We start from the raw sequence: 24862 nt of genomic DNA, 5'->3' as shown, positions 1-24862 counted from the left end.
TTGTGTCCATGGCATGGAGTACCTTAATTTAATATAAATCAACAAAATACAATTGTATGTCATGTACATAAGTACATATGCTGAAAAGGGAGGTACTTACAGGAACAGCCCAGTAATTTCCAGGCCTTGTTGCTTTATTAGATGTTGGAGAGGAGCAGTAAAAAAGTTTGGCCATCTTTTTCATCTATGCTTAGGCACTCATGGTGGTACATTCTACTGTTAAGTGTTAATATGACCCCGAGCCACAGACACAATCAGATATCCATATGTGTCCGAGGATGATTGTACAGTCAGATATCCGTACGTGTACATGTCCAAAAGTGATCCATTTGACCTTGGGAATAACAATTCAGAGTTGATACATGTATAGACCAGGTTTCAGTATAACTACTTGGCTCCCATAAATTATAATAATCTGAGAATGTGAACAAATTGCCGGCATTCTTTTTCCTTTAATTGAAATGAGCTCCATTTGTAAAAAAAATAATATTGTTAATTTATTGCATTCTACTAAAAAGGAAAATTGCTTGCCTATATGAATGCCCTCAATCCTCGGGTATGTATTCTAATTGTTTGTGATGGGTTGAGTCCATTCCTCCACAATGGAACAATGGAACAATCTTCCAGAATGTTTAATTAATCTTTTAAATCTTTATCATGTAACTATAGTGTGAGGTCTTGCACAGTAATATAATGGGAATTTTGCAGTTAACTTATCATGGATCATCTTCTATGCATGTCCACACATGAGCAATGCTCAAGACAATTAGTCCACCAATTTCCACTCTCTTTAATTACTATTTGTTAGCCACATTTTTCTTATAATTATAACAAGCATTTACATATGTGTTTAGCTATTATAAGTAGCTGCAACAGAGTTGATTGTTGTATATATGTAATGTAAGTTGTACTGGTTTTTCTCGTTAGCTGTGCATGGGCACAAATTTCCCACAGACCTTTATTACATGCAAGCTCTCCGACATTAAAAGTAATTGAAGTAATAATGATATTGGGTGTATGTTGCTCTGTTAGCATATGAGGCCAGCAATGGATAAAATAGGAAACTGATTGATTGATTTGTTTAAACTCCAAGTACTCAGCCAAAGGCCATTCTTCCATACTGGAGTGTACAAAGAACATGCATTACAAAATCTAACCAGTAACTACAGCATACAAAACTAAGACAAAAAAAATAAAAATACAAAACAAGACAAGCAAAATAAACACAAAATAAACACAAAACAAATAACGGTAAATTAGTATAGAGGCTGCCATAAAATTCATTGATATTCTGGCAGGAAGGGAATTCCACCATGTGGAAGACTGGTATCGAATGTTTCTGAGTGAAAGTTTTATTTCAACAACAGGTAGTAGTAGTAGTATGATGTGCAACACATCTAGTTCAAGGCAGGGATAAGAGTAATGCTGTGCTGTGATACGTGATCATATTTATACAGGTCACAAGTCAATCAAACACCATTCAATTTAAGCGAGACAGAGAGAAATGGAAAAACCAGTGGGGAGATAACTGGTTTCTTGACATTATAAGGGCCTGATTTAGCTGCCCTATGCTGGCTTGTGTACTAAAATATCAGTACTTTTTGTGCATGACCAACTGTCAGCCACTCTTAACGTATACAGGTACATTAAATTAAACAACTGTGATTTGTTAACTACAGCTATACATATTTAGGATAGCCATATAAAGTACAGTTTATATAATCTGTTTTATGGGGTTAGCACCATATATGTTAACAGTATCCAGCAGGTATTTCTAGAGTGACCACTCCATTGTCCGGCACTGTACACTTGAAGTACTTCACATTTTCTACTTTTATTTCACCACTGCTATCAACAGCTGCTACTGTAACAACTTCCTGTGGTGCTCCTCGTAGTTTTACAATAATCACTCCCACCTTATCATATGATATATCACCCATACGCTGTTCAGACATTTTAACAATCTTTGCTGTCTCTCCAAGGAGAACCCAGCTTGTTTCATTCATTATTGGAGCAATAGTCCATGTTTGAAAGTCTTTCTCACCGCACTCTGGTACTTTCAGAGGGCTCATAGTGTTAAAGGGACTAATATATGTGACCATTCCGCTGCTGATTTGGCTTTGATAGATGATACTTTTTTTAACTCTACCATCAAACATTGGCAACTCTTTTGTAGTCATCGTATATTCTGTTTTGATTTCTGCTGCAAATATGAAATACCAAATCTATGATGGTGAGAAATAAAGCATTAATAAATAAATAAATAAATAAAAAGATGCGGATTAAAACACAGTTGTTACCTGGGAATCATCATACATTGTATAGCCAGCCCATAGGTGTCCACTTGGTCCTCCTTCTCCAAATGTTCGTTGAACAAACGTGGAGTCCAAACTCATAGCAGGACGTGTTGGCTTAAGTAGTAAACCATCTTCCATACTAAAAACAATGCATCATGTATTACAGCACTGTGTACTATTTATTGTACAAATAACAAGGTTGTGTCTAATATAACCAGAATTGCAACTGCATGAGTAAGTAATCCATGTGCCAAAACAACCTAGCTGTGAAAAAATGTTTTAGGTTATAGTAAATATAATGCATGTCCATTAGAAATATACAACACAAACAGCTCAAAATAAAACACACCATGTTGTCATAATCAATGTCTTGTTAAAAGTATCATATCGATCACCTGGACCAATAGGTCCTCCAGAGAAGGCTGCTACAGTCACCTCCAGCTCAGGATAAGTCTCATTGGTTTTGGTCTGACATTCTTTCTCTATCGTCATAGTTTGAAAAGTCTACACATCATGTTAAAAATACCTTGCTATAAAAAGGAGGTTATAATTATAATGAATTTCAGGTTCATTAAATTATCGAGGAATTTTATTACTGGTTTCCAGTCCAGACTTTGTAATGCAAGGGGATTAAGTCACCACTGGGTCTGGAATTTTTTCTGCATTCCGTCACATTTTAGTTACATGTTTCTTACTCCCTTTATTCACAGGTTTTAAGCCTTCTCACAGGCCCCTAGTGGGATTGAAGTCTTGCGCACCCAACCCACAAAGGGTCTGGTATCACTCAATACAATGCCAAGTCAAGTGGAAGCCAGGTAAGATCGATACTTCCAAAATCGTAAGTCATCAATGAGATTCAAGATCTTCATTTGCATCATAGACCTAGCTAAATGTCATGGTATGTTGATAAGATCGCATAGTCGGCAAGCACAGATTATGCCTGTTCAGTAAATGAACAAATTTAAAGGTTTCAATACTTTGTAATTATTGTAGTAGTGAAGTGGATACAAAGCATGATGCTAAAAGCAAAGTGGAGGATGGATAATTGCATTATCGAGAGATGTTTACTGTAGAAAGGTGAACATTTTTGTCGCTTGTAATGATTTCATTACCAATTAATTACTTGTACAAATGATTTTAAAAGGTTTCCACTCGACTCAGCATTGTATTGAGTGATACCAGACCCTTTATGGGCTGCGACTAGTGGGATAGCATTCTAGAAGGAAGGCTCAATTAGAAAGAGATGCACACTAGCATGCCAATTTAAGAGGGTCTTGGGGGCATGTCCCTAAAGGAATTCTGGAAACTTGACCCTTTGAAGTTGAAATTGTAGCAGCTTATCAAAACTATCTGTTTGACAGTTGTATTAGGGTGATCATTCTATTAGGGTGGATGCTCTATTAGGGTATCTCAGTTAGCTTGACCATTTTCTGGGAACCTCAGAAACTTCTCTGGAGCTTCCCCTGTAAATGTCAGCAGCATATGTATGATCCAGGTAATATTTTTGCTACAATTGTAGTAAGGGATCACACAGTTTTCGTGTTCTTATCATTAAAAATCAGGATAGAGAATCCACATACTGCGTGGTGCATCATAAAACAGAAAAACACAAACTAAGGCCAATCCAACTTCATTTAGTTGTTTAATGGGTGAAATTATCAAGAGTATGGGGTAAAGTAGGAATAAAAATGAATTGGTGTGCAGAAATAACAAAAAGGCTTGCATGGTCTCAACAATTGGGCTCAACTAATTTGCAGCCATAATGTGTTTTAGGAGATATTTTTAGGTAGGCAGTGGTAAAACGCTTGTGTTCACAGTTTTTAGTTTTATTTTGAATTTTTTTTGTAGTTTTTTAATTTACAAAAAGGTGGCCTGTCAGACAGCAAATTAAGTTTACATGGCCTAAACAGTTTACACAAAGACTTTGTTAGGAAAGAAAGAGGGTACAAATGGCAGTGCTACATTAAAGCAGTATCTTTATTCAGTTTCTATCAATTTTCCATCATATAACTTTACATATCCATTATTTGGTAAGTATACACACACCATTGGTGGATCTAGATGGGTTTCTGAGGTTTTGACAGTAACCTTTTTGGCTGTAACTCAGAGGTAATTAATTGTATTACTGTATTGACAATATATCGCAGCAAAAAACTATAATATTACTGTATTTCAGTAGCATACATGTAAATGCATTTAACTAACAGCTATGTGTATATATATATATATGAAATCACAAGCAACATTATACTTTCACCTCCCACTGCATTGAAAACTCTAACACAACAGTCACCCTAATACAGCAGTCAGGACTGCAAACAAGTCCAGTTTTATAAACAAATGTCTGTTTCAAAGAGCTGGTGCTTTTCAACCGTTATAACATCTATGCAGTGAGTCAGAACCTTCAAATTTTCCATAAAATTCAAATTATTGAGACATTCATGAAATGTTTAACAAAAACTTAAATATTGCATCATTAGAATGGTACTAAAATTTGCATAACTTATAATACTTACATCTTTGTAGGCAGCCAGGCCTAGAGCATGTGCTATAATGGTTGAGTCACCAATGATCCACTGCTTGTTGCCAGGCTGATAGTCACCACTAACTCTTATCTGGGTTACTGCAGGTATCTCAACACTTTGTAAGGCATGTCGTGTCCATGGCATACAGTATCTATAACACAAGTCAAAAAGAGTACCTAACATTTAATCTGTGTAGGTCAGTTTACTATTATGGGGTTAAGATATGAACACTAATCCTCATTGTTGTGTATTTGTTCATAATTCCTGGTAAGCCAATACTGGCAAAATTCTGTGCATATTAGACCAGCTTAACAGACCAGCAACAGTATCAGGCATTATGCTAGCTAGCAGCTGTAACTCAAAAAGCAACACACCACATGCACATTATCCTATCACACATGGGTGTAGGCTTACACATGAAAAAACTAATACTCTAATAGAGCAGTCACTTACTCTATTGCAACAGTCAGCTAAATAATGTGTTGGCTGTCTTTAAAGTATCAATTTTTGAGATGTCAGGGAAACAAGTAAGTTTAAGACAATTCTAGTTTAAGTCCTAGTATATGTATCATGTTTGCTACTTTAATGCAAATAATATGAGACCTCCTCACAGGTCCCTATTGGGATAGCATTTAATAAATGAAACTGAAATTTCATACAACACTAGTCATATAGGATTCTGGTACTACTATTAGTGTTTTTCTAGTATACTAGAACTAGAACTAAAATTAGTTTTAGTACAGCCATTTCTTTTTAGTTCTAGGACCTAGAACTAAACTATAATTCCATTACAATCTATTTTAAAAACTGGAACTATACTAGAAAAGTGTTGTTTTCAAGTTTTTGAACAAGAACTAAACTAAATTTAATAGCTTTATAGTATCAATACTAGAAATAAACTAAAACTTTTAGTACTACAACTGTTGTTTGAGATTTAGCAAGAACCTGATTGGTAAACTGACTATCTGGCACATTAAAGCCTGACTTTGAAGTACATATTAACATAATTATAAGATGATAATATAACTTTTATAAGAACAAAGGCAACTTTCTATTACTATCTCAAGTGGCTTGTGACATTTCAGCAACCACCGCTCGAATATTTTCTTCCGGTGCATGGAGAGGTGACAACGAGGAAACAAAACACGTGAAAGACAGTAACTTAGAGAGATCTTCTTATGGAGAAACATGAAGCATATTGTTTAGGTAGGATGTTGTTTAAATCTTTGATCAGGTCCTACTTCTCAAAGTGGTACAGGATGATAATTCTAATACACCTAGTTAGTGATCAATTTTTTGTGAAAGTAATGAATAACTATGACAAAGTAATTATATTTTTAGCATCAGTACTGTACTATAACTAATACTTACTAAATTGCAGGTACTATAATACTAACTAAAATTGTTTCAGCCATGGATACTAGAACTAATACAAACTATTATTGTTTCTAACAAGGTATACTAGAACTAATACTAACTAAAATTGTTTTAGACCATGAATACTAGAACTAATACTAACTAAAATTGTTTTAGACCATGAATACTAGAACTAATACTAACTAAAATTGTTTTAGACCATGAATACTAGAACTAATACTAACTTAAAATATTTCTGGCAACTGAACTAGAACTAGAACTGTACTAGAACATTATACCTGTACTAGAAAAACACTAACTACTATTATAGAAGCTATATGCTTGATATATCCAATTAGCACAAATTGACGTAAGTTGTAAATTGACTTGTGGTAGCAATTATTTACTACCTGACACAATAATGTAGTGAAATTATAAGCTGATTGAGTGAATCCATAGAAAGTTATGATCAAAAAAATTTGGGAATTATGTGACAGACTTTTCCCTACTTATGCAACTTACTGAACAGTTAGTCCATGCTTTTGAGCAGCACTTCCCATGTCTATTAACCAAGATCTTCCCAGTGTGACATTACTCTGGAAACACATGATAAGATACAAAACATTATATAGTGAGTTTACATGACGCACTCTTAAGGCAGGAAGCTTTTCAACTTCGGTATGCAGCCAGTCCTGTTCATACACAATGAGGTTCCAACCTTGTTTAAGTGACACTGAGAACAGATAGTCCCAGAACTGTGGGGCAGTGGGGAGGGCCACTTGTCCAGGTCCTACAATGAAATCAAAATCTCCTCCATTCTGAGTGAAACAATACAAATTCAGATTATAATGATATAATTATAAGACATGTTTTACAAACCTGTTTGGCATAATCAGTATTAGAAGACCTTCAGAAGACATATAAGATTGTATTAAGCATAGTCACATACATACACACATTACACACTACACATATAACATACCAGTATCTATTGTGAGCCACTATGGGCCAACCTGTCTTGCTTGAAAGACCAGAAATTCCACTAGGGAGTGCGTCGGGCATGGCCGTCCAGTTTTTAACTCCATCACCTACTCCCTTATAGTACCACCAGGAGTCAAGCTGTTTGATTAACACATTTACTTATTTCTACATATTGTAAAGTGTAAATCCGTAACTAAATATTCTAAAATATGTTTTCTATATTTTAGATAAGTGTGCAATTACTTGCTTAAATGAAACCCATCATTGATTATACAAAGCCTTTGTTGCAATAGTAGCCCCCACAAAGAACATACAGTCAAAATCCTTACTGTATGCAGAATTGATCATAAATATTTTAATTGAACAATCATTTTGTATTCTGGTAATCAAATATTACCTACACGACAGTATATGGTAAGCAGACTACAATAGTTTTGGTTCTTAAAATTTTGGTTTCATATAAAACTATATACAAATTTGCAAGTGCATTATAAAGCTAAATAGCATACCTGCAAGTACTGGTAAGGGATTCCTGCCTTTTCTGTGTGTTCCTTTGCTGCCAATATAGCCTCTTCATAGTTAGAGAAGTTGCCAGTGTTGTAATGGTAACATGCCCCATGATCAGTCCAGTAGCTATACGTGCATGCATGCATCAAGTATAAGACACACAATCATAATATGACCCAAGCTCACCCAAGGTAGTTAATTGAGAGGTCAGCCTTTCGATAGCTGTGATCTTTGCCATAATGTGCTCTTAACGCCTTTCCATACTGCATTAGAGTATTAGTGATTGTATCACCTGCCATCAGTATGAACTCCACAGTGTACTCTTTTGGCACCTGTATGAGTTAAATGGGCACCACATACATAACATGACTATAAGTCATCTGATGCATTTCAAAACTAGCAATTTTTTTATTACTTTGATATATACCTCATCAGCCATCCCCATTATTCCTAGTTGTAACATGTGAGGATCAGAATCAGTATCAAGATGACTGGAGGTGGCCATGAACTCTCTAAATGGAGAGATCACTACAGTGTTCTCCATGGCTTTGTCAAATATTGTGAGAGGTAGACCAGCAGCCATTCCTGTTGTGACTTCAGCTTGATTCCACTGACCAACATGGCCATCAGACATCACTAGGTATACACAACAAGTTGCATGTATAGCTCAAAAGGTGCTACCATCATATAAACATCAATGTTCCAATACTTTGTAGGTTTTTTTCACAAACTACTGAAACGATATCTGTGACCGGATTTGCAAAATCACACACAAATTTCAAGCCAATAGCCATTTCCAATCTGAAGTTATCAGTCATCAAAGTTGGTATATTTGGACGTGTGTGGAAGACCCCTTTTCACAAATCCTATACAGTGATGTTGCTACGTATTATGTTATTTGTCCTTTTTGTGCCATAATTAAAGTCACCTTTTCCAACAAATTCACAAGCAGCAAGTTCGCAATGCACTTTAGATCTGTTATCATAGATACTAGAACATGCAATGAATTGGAACGCAATATATATATATATATATTTTATGGTTACAGGATCAACATACTTATAGAAACATTACCATGTGTAGAAATCCAGATTTTTAAAACTGAGACTACTCTTACAGGGTTTATAAAATGGCTAAAGGTTTAGTTTGTGAATGAAGGTTAGCTGCTTTATGCATGAAGGAGTGTACACAGAATTAGTGTTTAAAAACGGGTGTGGAGGTTTGGTGGACAGGGCATATCACACACAAAGTTCAACAGCTTTACCACAATGCAGTGTACAGGAATATTTTTGGCTTGGTACAACAATTATTCTAAGTAGAGAATGGCTGGATAACAGAAGTGTTTAGAAGGATTTTCTGCATAGCTTATAAATATGAGTATGCTATGCTAACAAAATGCTCATTTCTTCAAGAGTGCAAAATGTAATATCAGTCAAGTAACAAGATATCCATTCTTGTTAGGCGAACTCTACAAGAATGTACTCCCTGCATCTGTGCCCCTTAAATGTGATCATATGACTGACAAGCCTGTGGCCTTTAAATATTATTGTACTTCCAATCCATTATGTGTTATAGTACCTACGCTAGTGTGTAGCATTTAGCATGTATAGCATGTCACATCACATATTTGGCTTTAACTTCAAATCCACGGCTTGACATAACTATTTTCTGTTACCATGGCTGTTAGTACTGGGACAGTATGTGCATGGTAATTGGCTGCTGCATTTGTAGTAGTAATTTACATGATCTGATATCATAATACCAGACTCTAGGTCAGGGGCGGTGGAGCAGGCCAAAGAGTGAGGGGGCCAGGCCAGCTGTAAGGTGAAGACCAAAAAAAAAAAAAAAATAGGTCACAGCCTGCTGACAATAACTGCTCTTCACCAGTTATATCTCCTTATTAATAACTACACATACATAGCTAAGTAACTTGCTACACTGCTTCTCTGCAGCTGAATACTGTGACTGCTCTATTAAAGTATTCAGATCCTGACTGTTCTATTAGAGTATCTCGATCTTTTCTTGCAAACAGTGTCCCATAAAAGTAGGGGGGCCATGCCCCCCCCGTCTCCACCGCCTATGCTCTAGGTACTGTATTTTCTAAAGCATCATTCAAGAAAGATGAGACATTAGGCTGTACCAAATATGTTTACGATTATTGAGCTTTTATAGTAGTCATCCAGAAGGTTGGGAAAATAACGTATAAAGATTTTTTTGGTTCTGGAGCTTCACCTAACTGTTTTATTAGAGTATCTTGATCTTAACAAGTTCAGGGGTGCTCCATTTCCTTGTTGTTACTACTGACTACTTGCATTATGTCATAGAAGTTTACAGTCGTGTAGCATTTTTAATCATTTGCTTATAGATTCACAAAATAAACCTGACCCACCAGATCCATCAAAAAACAGGTCAGTCTCATTTATAACCTCTGAAAATAGGTTTAATTTTCCCAAGGTTACATGAATGCATTATTAAATTTCACTGTCTAACCCAACCAGAGTTAAGTACCAGAGTTAAGCTCGTCTACTTTTGCTGGCCATTTCTATTCATACCCAGTGGCAAGCAGTATTATAGCTCTGTATAGTTGGACCTGTACATGTAAGTAGTGAGAAACTGTGATATTGCAGAATAGCTAGTGCCATGCCAAATGTCTCTGGTAAAGTGTTAATGTTATTTCAATGGTCCCTCCACTATCTGGCCATCAAATTATTCAAATTTTCTGTTATCCAAAATGAGGAAATGGTTGTTCTGTTAGAGTATTTTGCCTAAAGTGTATGTTCTATTAGAGTATTTTAACTAGTGGTCCCTGAACTCATTGGGCCCTATAGGTGTCAAGGACAGCTCTAGGATTTTTGGTGACTGGTTTCTGATCAAGAGGGTAAAGACTAAAAAAAGGTAACTACATGCTGAGAATAACTGTCCTCCACTCACTATATATTAATATCACTGATACATAGCTTGCTACACTGCTGCTCTGAACACTGTGACTGCTTTATTAGAGTGATTAACTGCTCTATTAGAGTATCTTGATCTGAACATGACTGGTTTCCAGAAACCTCAGAAACCCCCCTAGAGCCGCCCCTGGGTGTGTTCGGATAATGGAAAAGTTTGGATAAATGAAACCCACACATTTCTATATACAGTATAGTTCACCAATTGTTGAGACATATATAGATAGCTATACATGTCCCAAAATTTTCACATGTTTTCAACAAATCCTCTTTATCATCCACTGTACAAATAGCAACAGCCAAGTTTCCCATGTATTTGAGATAGATTTTTTTTGTGACGTTAACACATTCCAGAAGAGCTCCAATATAATGGTAGGGGTGGGGACAAAGAGTCATTTTTGAAGTGGAAAAGAAAAAGATATTTGCATAGCTATATATGCACACCTTAATTTTCTCACATGATATAAAACCACTTATAGAATTAGATGTTATAATCCCTTCAAGTGATGACCACCAATGTAATAAACAAGCCATCTGAATGCTAACCCAAGCTATGAATAAAGCTAATTTCTGCTAGTCTCTCAGTATGGTTGCATGGTTACTACTCAACAAGGCTAGGTTGATAATGGTTTACGCAGTATATCGCTACACTATGCTCAATAATTATGCTAAGTTAACTCACTACTTCCTTGAAATATCAAGAACCCACGCTCCAACGAACTTTTTTCCAATGGTATGGTCGGAAAACTTGATATGACGGAATCTGCTGAGTCTAGCGCTGTTTTCTGAGCTGCACTCTCGTATATCTGTCCAAAAGTAATAGCGTCGATGCCACTGTAGTACTCTTTTATAAATGTGATAAACCGAAACTCTCCCGAACGATCGAGATAGTGAAACGAGTGGTAGTAGTACTTTCCTAACCAATCTTCAGCTGAAGATGTATGTGTGTAATTCAAGATCAACGTCCCATCTGTTGAACTAAGCCATGCTCCTCCATTTCTAACTTTCACTGGACCACTGCGGAACCACTGCTCCCCACTCACGCTGATAGTGAAGTTATTGTCTGAGGCTATGCTGATATTTAATCTCCACGCAACTGACTGAAGAGTGATCAGGAAAATTAGCAATAGCTGTAGAAGCTTGAATTGCCCATTGGTCACGAGCATCTTGCAATAAGGATTTGATTTCGCGATGGGCGTAGCATTGCCTATAATTATTATGTCATTTTAGATCACGCGAAACAAATTTACGGAGGTGACCACCTTTCCTTAATCTAATTCTTGTCAACTTGTGCAAGGGCGTAGCCACAACCCGGGTCACCCAGGCCTAGACCAGGGTATCAAACAACGTCCAGATACTGTAATAGAACAGTCACTCTAATACAGCAGTATTTATATATTCAGTGATAGTCCTTACATCAAAAGATACCCTAATAGAGCAGTCACCCTAATACAAGAGTTAAATAAATGTGATAAACTGCTGAAATCATTCTAATTTGTATTGGGGAGGGGAACTCCCTTAGATTGGTATGTGCATGCTAGTGTGCTCACACTATGGAGTATGCCTTTTCTACATTATAGCTGTATATAGTGCTTATTAGCTATAGGTCCTGGCATCACTATAGTATCAACTCGATTATAGTTATAATCTAGGCCGTGCACGTGTATGCATGCAAAAAAGAAATGTCACATCAGTTATTACAGTATAAGTAGTGCATACAAGGAGGAATACAATATAATTTCACAGTCACATTCAACTACACTGCATGCATGCATGTATGCAGTTCTATTAACTATATAAGACTTCACAGAATTAGAATGAACTATAACAATGGCCTGTATGTATACATTTAACTAAGTCTATTGTCTGTATTCCTTCAGAATTTTATCAACAATATTGTTTTCATCCATTCCCTGCAAGGCTGTAATTATTACTTCCCATGTACGCTGATCTGAAGGATTCCTATACTCATCCACTTTTGTAGCACATTTTTTAGGCACTCTTGGCTACCCTTTCCACAGTATTTAGCCTCAATGTTATTGGCTTCGCACTCATTAATCAAGCTACATGCAAGGTTATACCAACCAGAACTTTGAAGTGGTGATTTCTTGGACCACAAGGCTACATCATGCATTTCAGGTTCAGCATCATCTGTCAGGAGGAAATGCAATGTGAAATTTTAAATTTAAATACTTATGTGAAAGTTGATTCTTATCAATGTATTCTTTTAATGTGTGGTCATCCTCTTCAAGGGCTGCATCACGTAGGGTTTTCCATGTTCGCTTTGATCTGGTAGTACGTCTATGCCATCTGGTCACCACTTCATGAAGTGCTTCATCACTAGCAGCATTGTAATTGCAATCCTTTTCAATAGTTGCTACCTCCTGGACATTTAGGTGGTCAGCTAAAATCTTCCATTTAGGGGAAACTGGTTTGAGACATTTTAGCAGAGGGTACATTTCAAGTGGTTTCCATGTGACTATATAATAAAAATTATGTCTAGCTTTATTACAACAACATCGCAAAGGGTATACATACAAGATACAACCTGTACCATTCATTAGTATAGAAGTAAATTTAAGGTTCATGTATGTATGCACTTTACCAATAATGCTTATAATTGCTGAGGGAATGCAACATGCAAAGAAGCTAATGTTCAACTGCTCAGGTATAATTTTTTTTAATCTACACAGCGTGACAGCTTTGACCAACCCAAAACTAAGCAACGTACTAACATGCATCGCTATTTTAACCATCATGGAATATATCTATAGACTTTGAATTTAAATTAAATTTTACAGTTCTATTGAAGGCCATTGTATGTGCTATAGAATAACTTAGTTTGCATCACTCTAGTGGATTCATTACTAAAGGTAATCTTACATTATATATGCATATCTTAGATATTATGGTATATTAGGGATCATGAAGGTTTCAATGCACTTTTTCTCAAAAATATTGACTAGAAACTGGCCTTACAATGCTTTCATGGCACCCTGGAAGTTTTGGTGAGGTATAATCAAGCCCAAAAGTGTTCCCTTCTGAATTCACCACTGAGTTGCATCCATGTTCCAGTATTGTGAATGGTATATACTGCTAAATATGTATTGTTAATAGGGGGACACACTACCTCCTGTTCTGCACACTCCACCAGAATCCACCAGTGCACGTACATACATTACTAAAATATAGTTTGCAACCATTGCAATATCAGCAAGTAAGCTTATAGTACCTGGATTAAAATATTGTCAAAATTTATTGTAAGAATGAAAATGTTCAGATTCATGTATATACTCCTCCTCAACATGGCATCTTAATATAACAATCTTATACTCTTAGTGTACAAGCTTTTATCTAACATTCTCAAGCTTGGTATCAAAATAAAGATCTTGTTTGATAATAATTATTTAGCTGATCCATATACACATAAAATTGCATAGCACGTGTATAATTAAAGTAACTATACTATGTATACTGTGATGTTCAAGGATTGCTGCTTGTTATTAAACCCACCAACTCACTATGGCATTCAGCATCAATATTATGAACATCATGCATCTAGTTTTGTAATCAATTAATGTCATAAATTCCCAAAGAAGTTTTAGAGGAAAAACAACCAGATTGTATCAGGCAAGTTCCAATAGGGATAGTATAGGGGAAGGCAAGAGGTTGTTCAAAAAATAAAAGAGGAACATGTAGGAATGTGCCATTCAGGTTTCAAAGCTAAAAAGAAATTTACAGCACAGCTGGTCTATATTCAACACCACAGGGTTGGCCAGAGTTGCAGCCAGCAAAGCAGACCATTCAAACCTGGCTGCAAGTTTGATAAAGTATTCATGTAGCTTTGTGTTCTTGGTAAAATATCACATCTTCTGTCATGGATCATAATTCCCAGATCCAATCACATAATTTTAGCCAGGTTTGTCAAAGCCATCACAGTATAATGTTTTGAGGTGCCAGATGTCTGTAGGTTTGAGGCTACCCAGGCCCAGTCATGGATTTTTTTTCTTCCTTTAAACATAACATCTGTAGGACCAGGTGTCCTACAGACCTTCAACACTTGTACTGTAAAAGCCTTAATAAATAAATTTGAAAAAGCATAGATTTTATGTGTAGGCTTCACTGTGTAATGGTATTTATTCCCCATTTGCCATGCGAAATAATTATAGTATCCTTATGAGGGATACACAATTCCTAGAGGTGTAGAGTGCCCAAGGAAAGAATATTTCAGTCATATACCAAGTAACCATACACATGCATGTTTACTTATTGTAGCCTACAGACAACTGATTCCTTGATGATAGAGGTACACACCCACAGTTCAAGACAATTGATTGATGATACTAACTTGAATTGCTGGTGCATGATTACTGAAGTGTATAGAAGTAGACAATTACTTCAATTATGTACAGTGAGTTGTGGTTGATTTAGGCAGTCATTACTAGAGACTTACCAGAATTTTGTAGAATGTGTAAAGCTAGTATATATATATGATAAGAGTATAGTGGCAAATTGAGTTACGTACGTACATATGTACAGCCATCATATATCAGTTATATACCACAGCAAACTGCATTGATCCAGGGTGGTATATAATACACTACATACATACACACATACTATACATATATGCTACAAATATGCATTACCAGTTTTGATGTATTGATGAACCATATCTTTTGTAGTTATAGTAACTGTAAAGAATAAAGGTATACACAGGTCAGTACAAATATTATGATGCACTGTATATAGCAGGACTCAGATTGTCAAAAAAGATGAACATGCCAGGGCCGGAGGAGATGGTCTGGCTGGTCAGGCCTGAGCAGGGCCAATAATCTCGAGCTGGACCAACTAGCTGACCAGCTCAAAGTACTACATGCAGTTATGTGCTATCTATATGGGCGATTGTATCTACATGTACATTTTACAGATGTTGTTGAAAATGCATGGCATGAGTTACCTATAGTTTCTCAGCCCACAAAACTACACATACAGTACTTACAATTATCTTATATACATCTCAGCATAGCATTTGCATCGCTTTGTACAGTAAGTAATGATTGTGGGTTCTACGTACCACGTGTGCTGACAGTTGCATTGTGGGAAATATCATGTGTACAGTAGGTGCCTTCTTTGATTCTAAACCAACACACTTAAGTCACAATTCAATATTCATAAAATAATCATTAGCATTTCTTGGTTTGTCACTCTTGACTTCTTTTTACTAAGCAAAGGGCTGGCATTGACAACCTAAGTGCCTCATTCTGTGGCAGGAAGCTCTACACCCATACATCACATTGTGGCCATCTGGATGAGAATTTAAGTAAAAATCTCTTAACTACCCACTTGTCTGGTCGTGATACTGAGCAAACTCTCTCACCTCACATCACACCACTTTCAAATAGTGATTATAATCTTGTGATTGTCCACCAATATTATTTATGTGATGATCCGCCAGGTATACTCTTCCAGACAAACCAGTATAGTATGCTGCATTCTTGTAGCTGTGTAGTTGTTGTATAACTGCCTAATAAATTAATCAATAGGCTATTCTAAAAGGGAGCCATGCATGCTGCATGGGCTCCCTGTGAAATTTGGGAAAAATTTGCAATTCGTTGCTAGTTTTACTTGCTTTTAGCATCAATATTAATTCCGGATTCAAAGACATTTTGAGCCTTTAAATTGCAGAAATCCTGCAGCTTCTGGGGGTACAACCCCCAGACTCCCCTGAACTTCTAATTACTATAGCTATATAGCCATATAGCAAGTTTCATACTGTGCCCCCTGTATGTCAGGTCTACGCAGTAAGTCTAAAGAACAACAAGGTATAGGCTAGGTGATATGAGCATATTTATATAGCTAGCTAGCAGTCAAATATCACTAAAATTGCATATCTGAGTATCTAATTTTTCAAAAATTTCCAGGGGGGATATTCCCCCAGACTCTGCTCATGCTTCACATTTCGCACACTGTACAGCCTCTCTCAAGCAACACCATGCATATTAGTAGCAATTTCAACATCTATAATGGTCTAACTCAATTTTCTTCCTTTGGCTCTGCATGCAGTTTATATTGGGATTATAAGAAATTTTACTTATTTAGTATATAGCAGCATAAATTAACAGTAAAAGTATTTCTGTACCAATATAGTAATTGATGTGACTTGCTATGGATTTTAGTTATATGAAGGAAATATCCTTTTACAGATTTTATGTTACTTTGTTATCTTGAATTGTATACAGTAGTTTTGATGACAAGAATGAGATATCAAGACTCACGGTAGTGAGTCGCGCGGGCAGTAAAGCAGAAACGCGCGCCGCAGACAATAAATGACGCGACCACTACGTGAGGATTTTACAAGAACGATCGTTGTCAAATTCGGCCTTCCTGTAATCCACCCGTCACTTACGCTATCCCTCTGAAACTCTGGAGTTGAACTCATCGTGTCACTAGTAACTACCACACAAGCAGTGAAGCAAATCCATGCCGATTGTTTCGTTTCGTGATCGAGGTTGCCGACATCAAAGGTGAAGTTTCATTTTTTTATTATTTTTTTTATCGCATGCGGTTAGACACAACCGCAGGTATATGCCTTGCGTTCCTTTGTGCATTCCGAACATTGATCGCCCTGTTATCGCTTCAGTATTCACTCAATCACCTCAAGATTCACATCATCGATTTCACCATACATGATTACCCTACAGTCGTGATTTCAGCACCAAACGAAGTTTCAGTCGTCCTCAGTCGACCTAGAGGCCAAATACAAATCCCAGATTGTTGTTTTCCGCAATACTCGCTTGGCATGTTTATTTATTATTATTATTAATCTTACAATGCAACATACAATTACAATTAAACATGTGTAGGTGGGTATAGATGAAGAAAAAGTTGCATTGATGGTCTGCCAGCAACCTGTGCTGGCAGCCGGGAGTTAATTAAACTTATGTAGTAAAGTTAATTGTCAGTCCAGAATCATAGCACTTGCTGCATCTACAGCAGTAATGATAGGTGCAGGGATTGTCAGGAGAGAAATTTGTGGTGAAGTGTTGCCATAAATAGTTCTGAATAGTAGCTTTGATGACTGGTAGGGATTGGTTTATGTCAATGCAAGGTAATTGGTTCCATATCCTGGGAATTCTATTAAAGTAAAAGTTTCTGGCATAGTTACTATTAGTGCGGACATGATTTAGTTTGTTAGTAGACGAAGACCTGGTGTTGGAAGAGCTAAATGATATGTAGTTGTATATGTTAAATTGAGAAGATGGCTGTTGTAAAGCTTTGACAAGGAACATAATATCATAGAGATCGAGCATATACATTAGAGGTAAGATACCTAACCGGAGTAAGCGTGTTTTATAGTCACTGACATAATCAGCTAGAATGAACTTGGTGGCTCGTCTTTGTACTTTTTCAAGAATAGTGGTATCTTTGATCATATAAGGATTCCACAATTGTGAGCAATAAGTTAACTGAGATCTCACTAGAGTTAAATAAAGAAGTTTTCTGGCTCTGATAGAATGGCAGCTATGGAAGACACGCCTCAGCAGTCCTAAATATTTATAGGCTTAGCAGTTATGATTTGATAGTGCTTGAACCAGGACATATCTGATGAAAGCTGCAAACCTAAGTCACGATGAGAAAGAAGCTGTGGGAGTGGGCAGCCATCAATAGAATATGTGGTAGTGAATTTACTGTTGAAACTCAGGTGGATGCATTTGGGTACACTGAATCTAAAATCATTGTTAACACTCCAGGTGAATAAATGGTTGAGATCTTCTTGTAAGCACAGTTGGTCAGAAGAAACAGCAATACTTTTAGATAGTTTGGTATCATCAGCAAACTGGAATATACTTGAGAATTTTATGACAGATGGTAGGTCATTGATGTATAGCAGGAAGAGCAGTGGGCCAAGGGTGCTACCTTGAGGCACCCCAGACAGGACAGGAAGTAAGTTGGAAATGGAAGTACAGATTCTTACACATTGTAGACGATTATGTAGATAACTGCTGAACCACTTATGGAGATTACCGGAGATTCCACAAGACTTCAATTTATTTAGCAGTTTCATATGTGGAACACTGTCGAAGGCCTTGCGAAAATCCAAATAAATAGAGTCTATTTGATGGCCTTGAGTGGTGACTTGATGAATGCTGTTCAAGTATAGCAACAGTTGTTGGGTAGTTGATCTACCAGGAAGGAACCCAAATTGACAATTTGTGATATGGCTGAGTGTGTGATTGATTATGTTGTTATAAACTAAAGTTTCAAGGACTTTAGACGTGTTGCTGAGGAGGGAGATCGGATGATAGTTCTTTACTGAAGATCTATCTTCTGATTTGTATACAGGTACAATTAAATGAATCTTCCACTCCTCAGGAATTGACCCAGTTGACAGACTGAGATTAAAAAGATGGCATAATGGACGGGTTAGTGAGAAAGCACAGTTATGTAGGGCAATGTGTCTTTAAACTGTTCTGAAAGTTTCGTTCAGATTGAAACATTTGTTTTCGAGAATGGCTAGTTTGAAATTTGAATTTAGTCGCCCCCACGTCATTTGCTCTCTAAGAATTTTACTCGGAATGACGCAGAGCACAACTGCGGTCACTGGGTATTGATGAACTGGCGCTCTATGTAGTTAATCAGTACATATAGCCACCAAGAAGTGTGCTGCCATAGATTATAGTCCATAGATATAATCGATGGTGCTGCATACCATCCTTCGTTTTGAAATTAGTCGCCCCCACATAATTTGTCCTCTAAGGGCGCGGCTTAAAGAATGACACAAGAGTACAACTGCGGTTACCAGTTGTTGACACAAGCTGTGAGTAATTAGCACATGTAGCTAGCTTAAAAGGAAGTGTGTAAAATCGCCTAATACAATTGTCACAATGCATTATTGCATTTTATAGCACCCCCACACAAAATTACACATGTAATTACAACATACAGAGGAGACACATGAATACCAAACACTTTTCACAACAATAATGTAAGAATTGTACAATAATGACTGCAATATAACTGCTATGCAAATGTTTTCCAGTGGCCCGCCATGGTAGCAAGTCTCACATGACGGCATGTATATTCATCCAAACACAATGGGAGTAACGAGTAAGTATGATGACAACAAGTTGGTATGACTCCATTTGTAGAATCCAGATGAGTGGGTGTGGCTCCAGTATGTCTAAACAGTTAACAAACATTCCTGTTATAAATACGTGCTAGAGTTGCAATATAATAGTATAGTATTTAAATGCAATAATACATAGTCTCCATTGCATCATTATCAAACGACACTAAGTGGAGGATATTGTTGCATCTCTAGTATGTACACTCTATCAGTAGCATTTCAAGTCACCACATTATACACGTACCAGTCAACAATGCTTCATAGTGCCCATCAGTAAACCTGAAGAAAAGTTACGAAAAATAAAAATTCACATAAGTACAATGAAACCTCATTAATATGGCAGGCTGTGGGACCAAAAAATTTGGCCTGAATAACAAGGTGGCCTTATTAATGAGGTCATAAGTAATGCTTAGCTATATTTGGGACCTACTAGAGGTGGCCAATATAATGAGGTGGTCTTATTAAAGAGGTGACCACTAAGTGAGGTTTCACTGTACATATAGTTCACAATATTGTGAACAATATTAATGGTTAACAATATACACTGAAACCTGCAGGTCACTTCTTGTGGAAGATTGCTCTCTACACAAAATGACACATTCAGAGATTGTATTTAGATGGATGATACAGTAACGCATTGTGACTTCAATACTCGTGATGTGTCACTGCTAGGCAGCAACCATATACACGGCACTGCCACATCGCACTTGCTCGCGCACACAATTTTGCTAAAGATTTTACAAATTGATAATTAAGGGGTGTGGCAACTAGCTGTTTCGCTCGCAAGACTGTGTGGCAGCTGTTTCCCTTCTGTACAAGTGGCCACCAAGACAGGTCCACTGTGGATGAAAGCCAGGCATTAGATATTTGGTATTTCATGTGTTGAAGACATTCCAGGGCTTCTGGTAGTCTCAAATCTCACCACAGTTTAACTCAGGCAGTGTTGTGGTCACCACTAAACTACTGGAATGCTGTGTTATGTTCATCTTATGCTTGGCTACTATATTGTAGAACTGAAATGGATACCCTGAAAAATATATCCTATGGATAATGACTTCATCACTTTCTTCATCAGGAGCTTATAAGGACCAATAGTGAAACTTTTTACACTTGGGGCTGACAGTCAACTGCCTATGTCTGAAGCAGTGCTTTTGGTGCTCTAACAGATTGGCTGCCCCTTGCTGCCAGCACTCACTGTCTCATACGCTGTCATACACTAAATCCATCTCTATAGCCAGTTAGAACAGCATGTTTCTTACCTTTTTTTAAGGCCGCATAATGCAGCCACCTCTTTAAAAGGCAAGGTTAGAAAATTTTGTCCTTACGGCCTGAATAATGTCCAGTTTTCACTGTACTATTAGTGATTAGTGATCATGGGGGATTATTTATTAAGATACTAAGATATACAAACGCTACAACCTCTAAATATAGCAGTAAATTTTTTACACTGGTCCAATGTCTCGTAATAATCGTGACTTCGTGAGAGACTCTACTGTGACAAATACATGTTTATCATGATATGTGCTAATCGCCTTTTTACAATTAAGTTTTACAACACAAATACATGTATAGTTAAACTCACCAATTGCGACTAAATCCCTTCAACACGAAAAGACAAGTAATGAGACAACCTTGGAGACAACAGCCACACAAGCCTATTCTGGTGCGTTTATTTAGTAGTAATATAAATTTTAAAGGCGTTTATTTACAACAGGACATAATTACGCGCCCCTCTATTGTCTCTGTACATACTTGCCTTTTCTTTACTATTCTCATTTCATTTCACAAGATCTCTTGGCAGGGGCGTAGCTTCTTCACTTGAATTAGTCAATGCTTGAAGTAGATCGAGATACTCTAATAGAACAGTCACATTTCTACAAGTGCCATATTTTTATATTGTAAAGTCTGTAAGTAGCTAGTAATTTAAACTATACAATCCGATGCTAAGCAGAAGTTGTAACTATGCTAAATATTAATTGCTGTGTTACAGCTGTTTTGTGACTGCTCTAATAGAGTATCTTGATCGTTTCAATGCAGTACAAGATGAAAGGCAAAGTGTTGTTAATGGTTTACTAGTTAAAATGGGTGTTAGTTGACTGCAGTTGCATGTCACTAACAGGGCCGTCCAGAGAAATTAGAGGGCCCAGGGAAAAGAGTTAAAGAGGGGCCCAGGGGCAAGGAAGGGTCTAGATCCTGACTGCTCTATTAGAGTATATCAATCTTTCTTTAAACAGGTATTCAAGTGGCCCCTTTCGGGCTGTGGCAGGGGGCAAAATACCCCAGTTACCCCCAATGTGGGCGGCCCTGGCCACTAAAATTACAGTTATATTTTAATATTCTGTCACTGTAATCTGGGGTTTCTGTCAAAACCATGGAAACTCACCTACTGTTATCAACAGTGCATTGCTTATTCTAACAAAAAGTATTGAAATCCCATCCAAAAACAGCTTGTAGCTGTAAAAAAAGTGCGCGTCCAAGTAAAGCAGAGTTAACTGCGACAAAAAGTAATGATATCATAATGCGGCCATGTGCGAGGTGTGCAAGTTGTAAAATTAATATTAGCTAATCAGATAATACAATGTTATTGTTAAAGTGTTAATGAGAACTATGTGATGCTGCTAGTTTTTAAGTGTGTGAGCATCTTCATAAATGCCACATAAATTTAATTCTCAATAAAGCAATGTGTATAGATTCTCTGATAGTAATAAAAAGTTTGAGTTTGGCCGCCTTTCCTGTATACAGCAATGCTACGAACAAAGGAAAGGTGGCCAAACTCAAACTATTTATTACTATCAGAGAATCTATACACATTGCTTTATTGAGAATTAAATTTATGTGGCATTTATGAAGATGCTCACACACTTAAAAACTAGCAGCATCACATAGTTCTCATTAACACTTTAACAATAACATTATATTATCTGATTAGCTAATATTAATTTTACAACTTGCACACCTCGCACATGGCCGCATTATGATATCATTACTTTTTGTCGCAGTTAACTCTGCTTTACTTGGACGAGCACTTTTTTTACAGCTACAAGCTGTTTTTGGATGGGATACATAATACACACATACCTTCCTCATCAATGAAACAAGCATGGCGAAGAATTTCAGTAAAGATACTTCCAGCTCTACTTTTTTCATTGATAGTACGGAAACGATGAAGGGCCACCACTTTCAGCTTTCCATTTACCACCTTCACTACTGGAGATCCTGATGATCCACTGAATGTACTGCAGTCGTAGAATGCTAAAAAACCTACAGCAGTAATGACAAGAGTACATAATGTGTGTGTGTGTGTTTAGTATGCATGTGTAGTTGTGTACTGTGTAATGTAATGAGGTGTGCTGTAATGTGTTTGTGTGTTTGCATGCATGTCATTATGCAATACATGTAGCTCAGTATGTACGGTATTAAGAGAGGCATCCTCCCCAAGCCCTCTCCAGCTTAACCAGGTACTGTATACGTATTAAATTTCATGGGTAAAAATTCGTTTTTAAATGTAGAAGATTGTGAATATTTGCTATACTTTGTTCATGGCAATAATGCCGGCTGGAACAGGCATATCCAATACATTTTTCTTAAAAAACTATTTAAAATTATTGTGTACCACAAACATACTTCATGTCTGTTTAATAACTTTCTGGGTGTGGCTTCACAATTACTTACCAATAACTTTCTTGCAAAGGCTTGCTGATTGTTCTAATTGCTGTTTGCCATCGGGATCAGCTGGATATTGAATGATGAACAGCTGGTCATTCTCATTAACTGGTGTTGGAGTCAAGTCAAATGGCTGAATACTTTTCATATATTCTGCTGTGACTGCATCTTCCTTTATTTTAATCAGGATGTAATCTAGCCCATATTTATCCTATAATTAGTAAGGTAATACATAAGTGGCTGACTATGCCGCTTACAGCTCAGAAAGCCTATATAGCTATACATGTAGCTTGTCAACATTATTTTAACAAACCCCTTCCTGATCAGTTTCAGTCCTCCACATTGTCGGGTCATCAGTATCAAATATATCTTCTCCACTCTTAGTTATTCCTTGGTTATCTTTGTTGACATAGCCAAATGTAACTGATGCCAATTTTGCCTCTTGTTTAGTGGGAAGTACATGGCTGTTGGTTATGAGGACAATGGGATTTCCTTTCTCAGGTAAATGTAAACAACCAATGAAACCTGATGCTACTCTCTTCTGGCCACTGTAATGACAACAACAGATTCATGCTTCAAAAGATGCAGAAAAGCTGTGATCTGGACCAATTAGTAGCTACTATTATTTAATTCATTAAGTGGTTTCATGCTTATTTACTTTTTCAACGGAAACGTCGATTAATGTAGCTCTCATCAAATAAATCAACCAAACATGTTGGTAAACATAACAACAGTTATGTCCTAAACAAATAAAAGGAGGACCTGCTTGAGCCTCTTATTTAATTTGGTGCACCCATTAAGTTTAAGTTGACATGCAGTATGACCTATTTTATAATATACCACATGTAAACACAGAGAGTGCATATGTGTATATACAGGACTAGTGTATTTTAAAATTATTAATTCGAGCAATAAAAAGTACTGATGGTAATACTGCCAAGATGGACTTTAAAGTAGTTAGAATGGGTCGACAAGGTTTCTACGGTATTTAGAGACTAGGGGACAATGTGGGCAAGGCTAGATATACAAAGTGAGGATATCACTGCCACTTGTCATTCCACAAACATTACACAAGTCTGATTTAATTTGTGCAGATAGTGGATAATTAAAAGCTTTAGCATGTTTTTATGCAGTTGTGCCAGGCAAATAATGGCTTGAAAAGCTGCCAATCTTACAATGGAAATGGACCACCCATGTGCTCAATTGAAGGAATCCAAGCAATAAAAGAATAGATGTGAATGACCCCAATTTCCTGCATAGCTATGCATTCATATGTCTTTCTTCAATGTACTAGTTGGTTATACATACATGTGACTGTTCTATTAGAATATTGTTCATGCCATTATGGCTGTTTGTATTAAGGTGTACTGCTTTATTTGATCTTGCTAGCACTGTTGATCTCTGGCACTGGTATATAGAAGTATACAGTGAAATCTGCATGTGTATTGTGGA

General features: G+C 36.8%; 2 protein-coding genes across 2 annotated transcripts; both read right to left on the bottom strand.

The window, feature by feature from the left end:
* Positions 1 to 1646: 1646 nt before the first annotated feature.
* On the bottom strand, positions 1647 to 11806 carry LOC136243245 (uncharacterized). The gene is made up of 12 exons (XM_066034762.1): positions 11300 to 11806; positions 8094 to 8302; positions 7853 to 7998; positions 7669 to 7792; positions 7161 to 7297; positions 7058 to 7085; positions 6829 to 6996; positions 6701 to 6774; positions 4814 to 4973; positions 2647 to 2801; positions 2301 to 2436; positions 1647 to 2225 (listed from the first exon to the last, which is right to left on the bottom strand). Exons 1-12 carry the CDS (start codon positions 11781 to 11783, stop codon positions 1752 to 1754), a joined length of 2295 nt encoding a protein of 764 aa, XP_065890834.1. The 5' UTR covers positions 11784 to 11806; the 3' UTR covers positions 1647 to 1751.
* Positions 11807 to 12307: 501 nt separating this feature from the next.
* On the bottom strand, positions 12308 to 23616 carry LOC136243073 (uncharacterized). Its single transcript, XM_066034591.1, has 5 exons — positions 23420 to 23616; positions 22826 to 23008; positions 15267 to 15311; positions 12815 to 13096; positions 12308 to 12768 (listed from the first exon to the last, which is right to left on the bottom strand). The coding sequence occupies exons 1-5, from the start codon at positions 23556 to 23558 to the stop codon at positions 12548 to 12550; spliced, it is 870 nt and encodes a 289-aa protein (XP_065890663.1). The 5' UTR covers positions 23559 to 23616; the 3' UTR covers positions 12308 to 12547.
* Between the last annotated feature and the right edge of the window lie 1246 nt (positions 23617 to 24862).

The sequence above is a fragment of the Dysidea avara genome, chromosome 13, assembly GCF_963678975.1.
Source record: "Dysidea avara chromosome 13, odDysAvar1.4, whole genome shotgun sequence".
Lineage (NCBI taxonomy): Eukaryota > Metazoa > Porifera > Demospongiae > Dictyoceratida > Dysideidae > Dysidea > Dysidea avara.
The sequence above is the reverse complement of the archived record's forward strand: the minus strand, read 5'-3'. Positions and strand labels throughout refer to the sequence as shown.

What these genes read in the sequence shown, in the direction of transcription:
- LOC136243073 (XM_066034591.1), bottom strand. Translation starts at nt 23,558, where the DNA reads ATGAAAAGTATTCAGCCATTTGACTTGACTCCAACACCAGTTAATGAG. An exon ending in CCTTTGCAAGAAAGTTATTG is followed by an intron (nt 23,009 to 23,419) that starts GTAAGTAATTGT and finishes TTACTGCTGTAG; the next exon opens with GTTTTTTAGCATTCTACGAC. An exon ending in TGATAAGAATCAACTTTCAC is followed by an intron (nt 12,769 to 12,814) that starts ATAAGTATTTAA and finishes TCCTCCTGACAG; the next exon opens with ATGATGCTGAACCTGAAATG.
- LOC136243245 (XM_066034762.1), bottom strand. Translation starts at nt 11,783, where the DNA reads ATGCTCGTGACCAATGGGCAATTCAAGCTTCTACAGCTATTGCTAATT. An exon ending in CTTGATATTTCAAGGAAGTA is followed by an intron (nt 8,303 to 11,299) that starts GTGAGTTAACTT and finishes GTGTATACCTAG; the next exon opens with TGATGTCTGATGGCCATGTT. An exon ending in GCCTGGCTGCCTACAAAGAT is followed by an intron (nt 2,802 to 4,813) that starts GTAAGTATTATA and finishes CATGATGTGTAG; the next exon opens with ACTTTTCAAACTATGACGAT.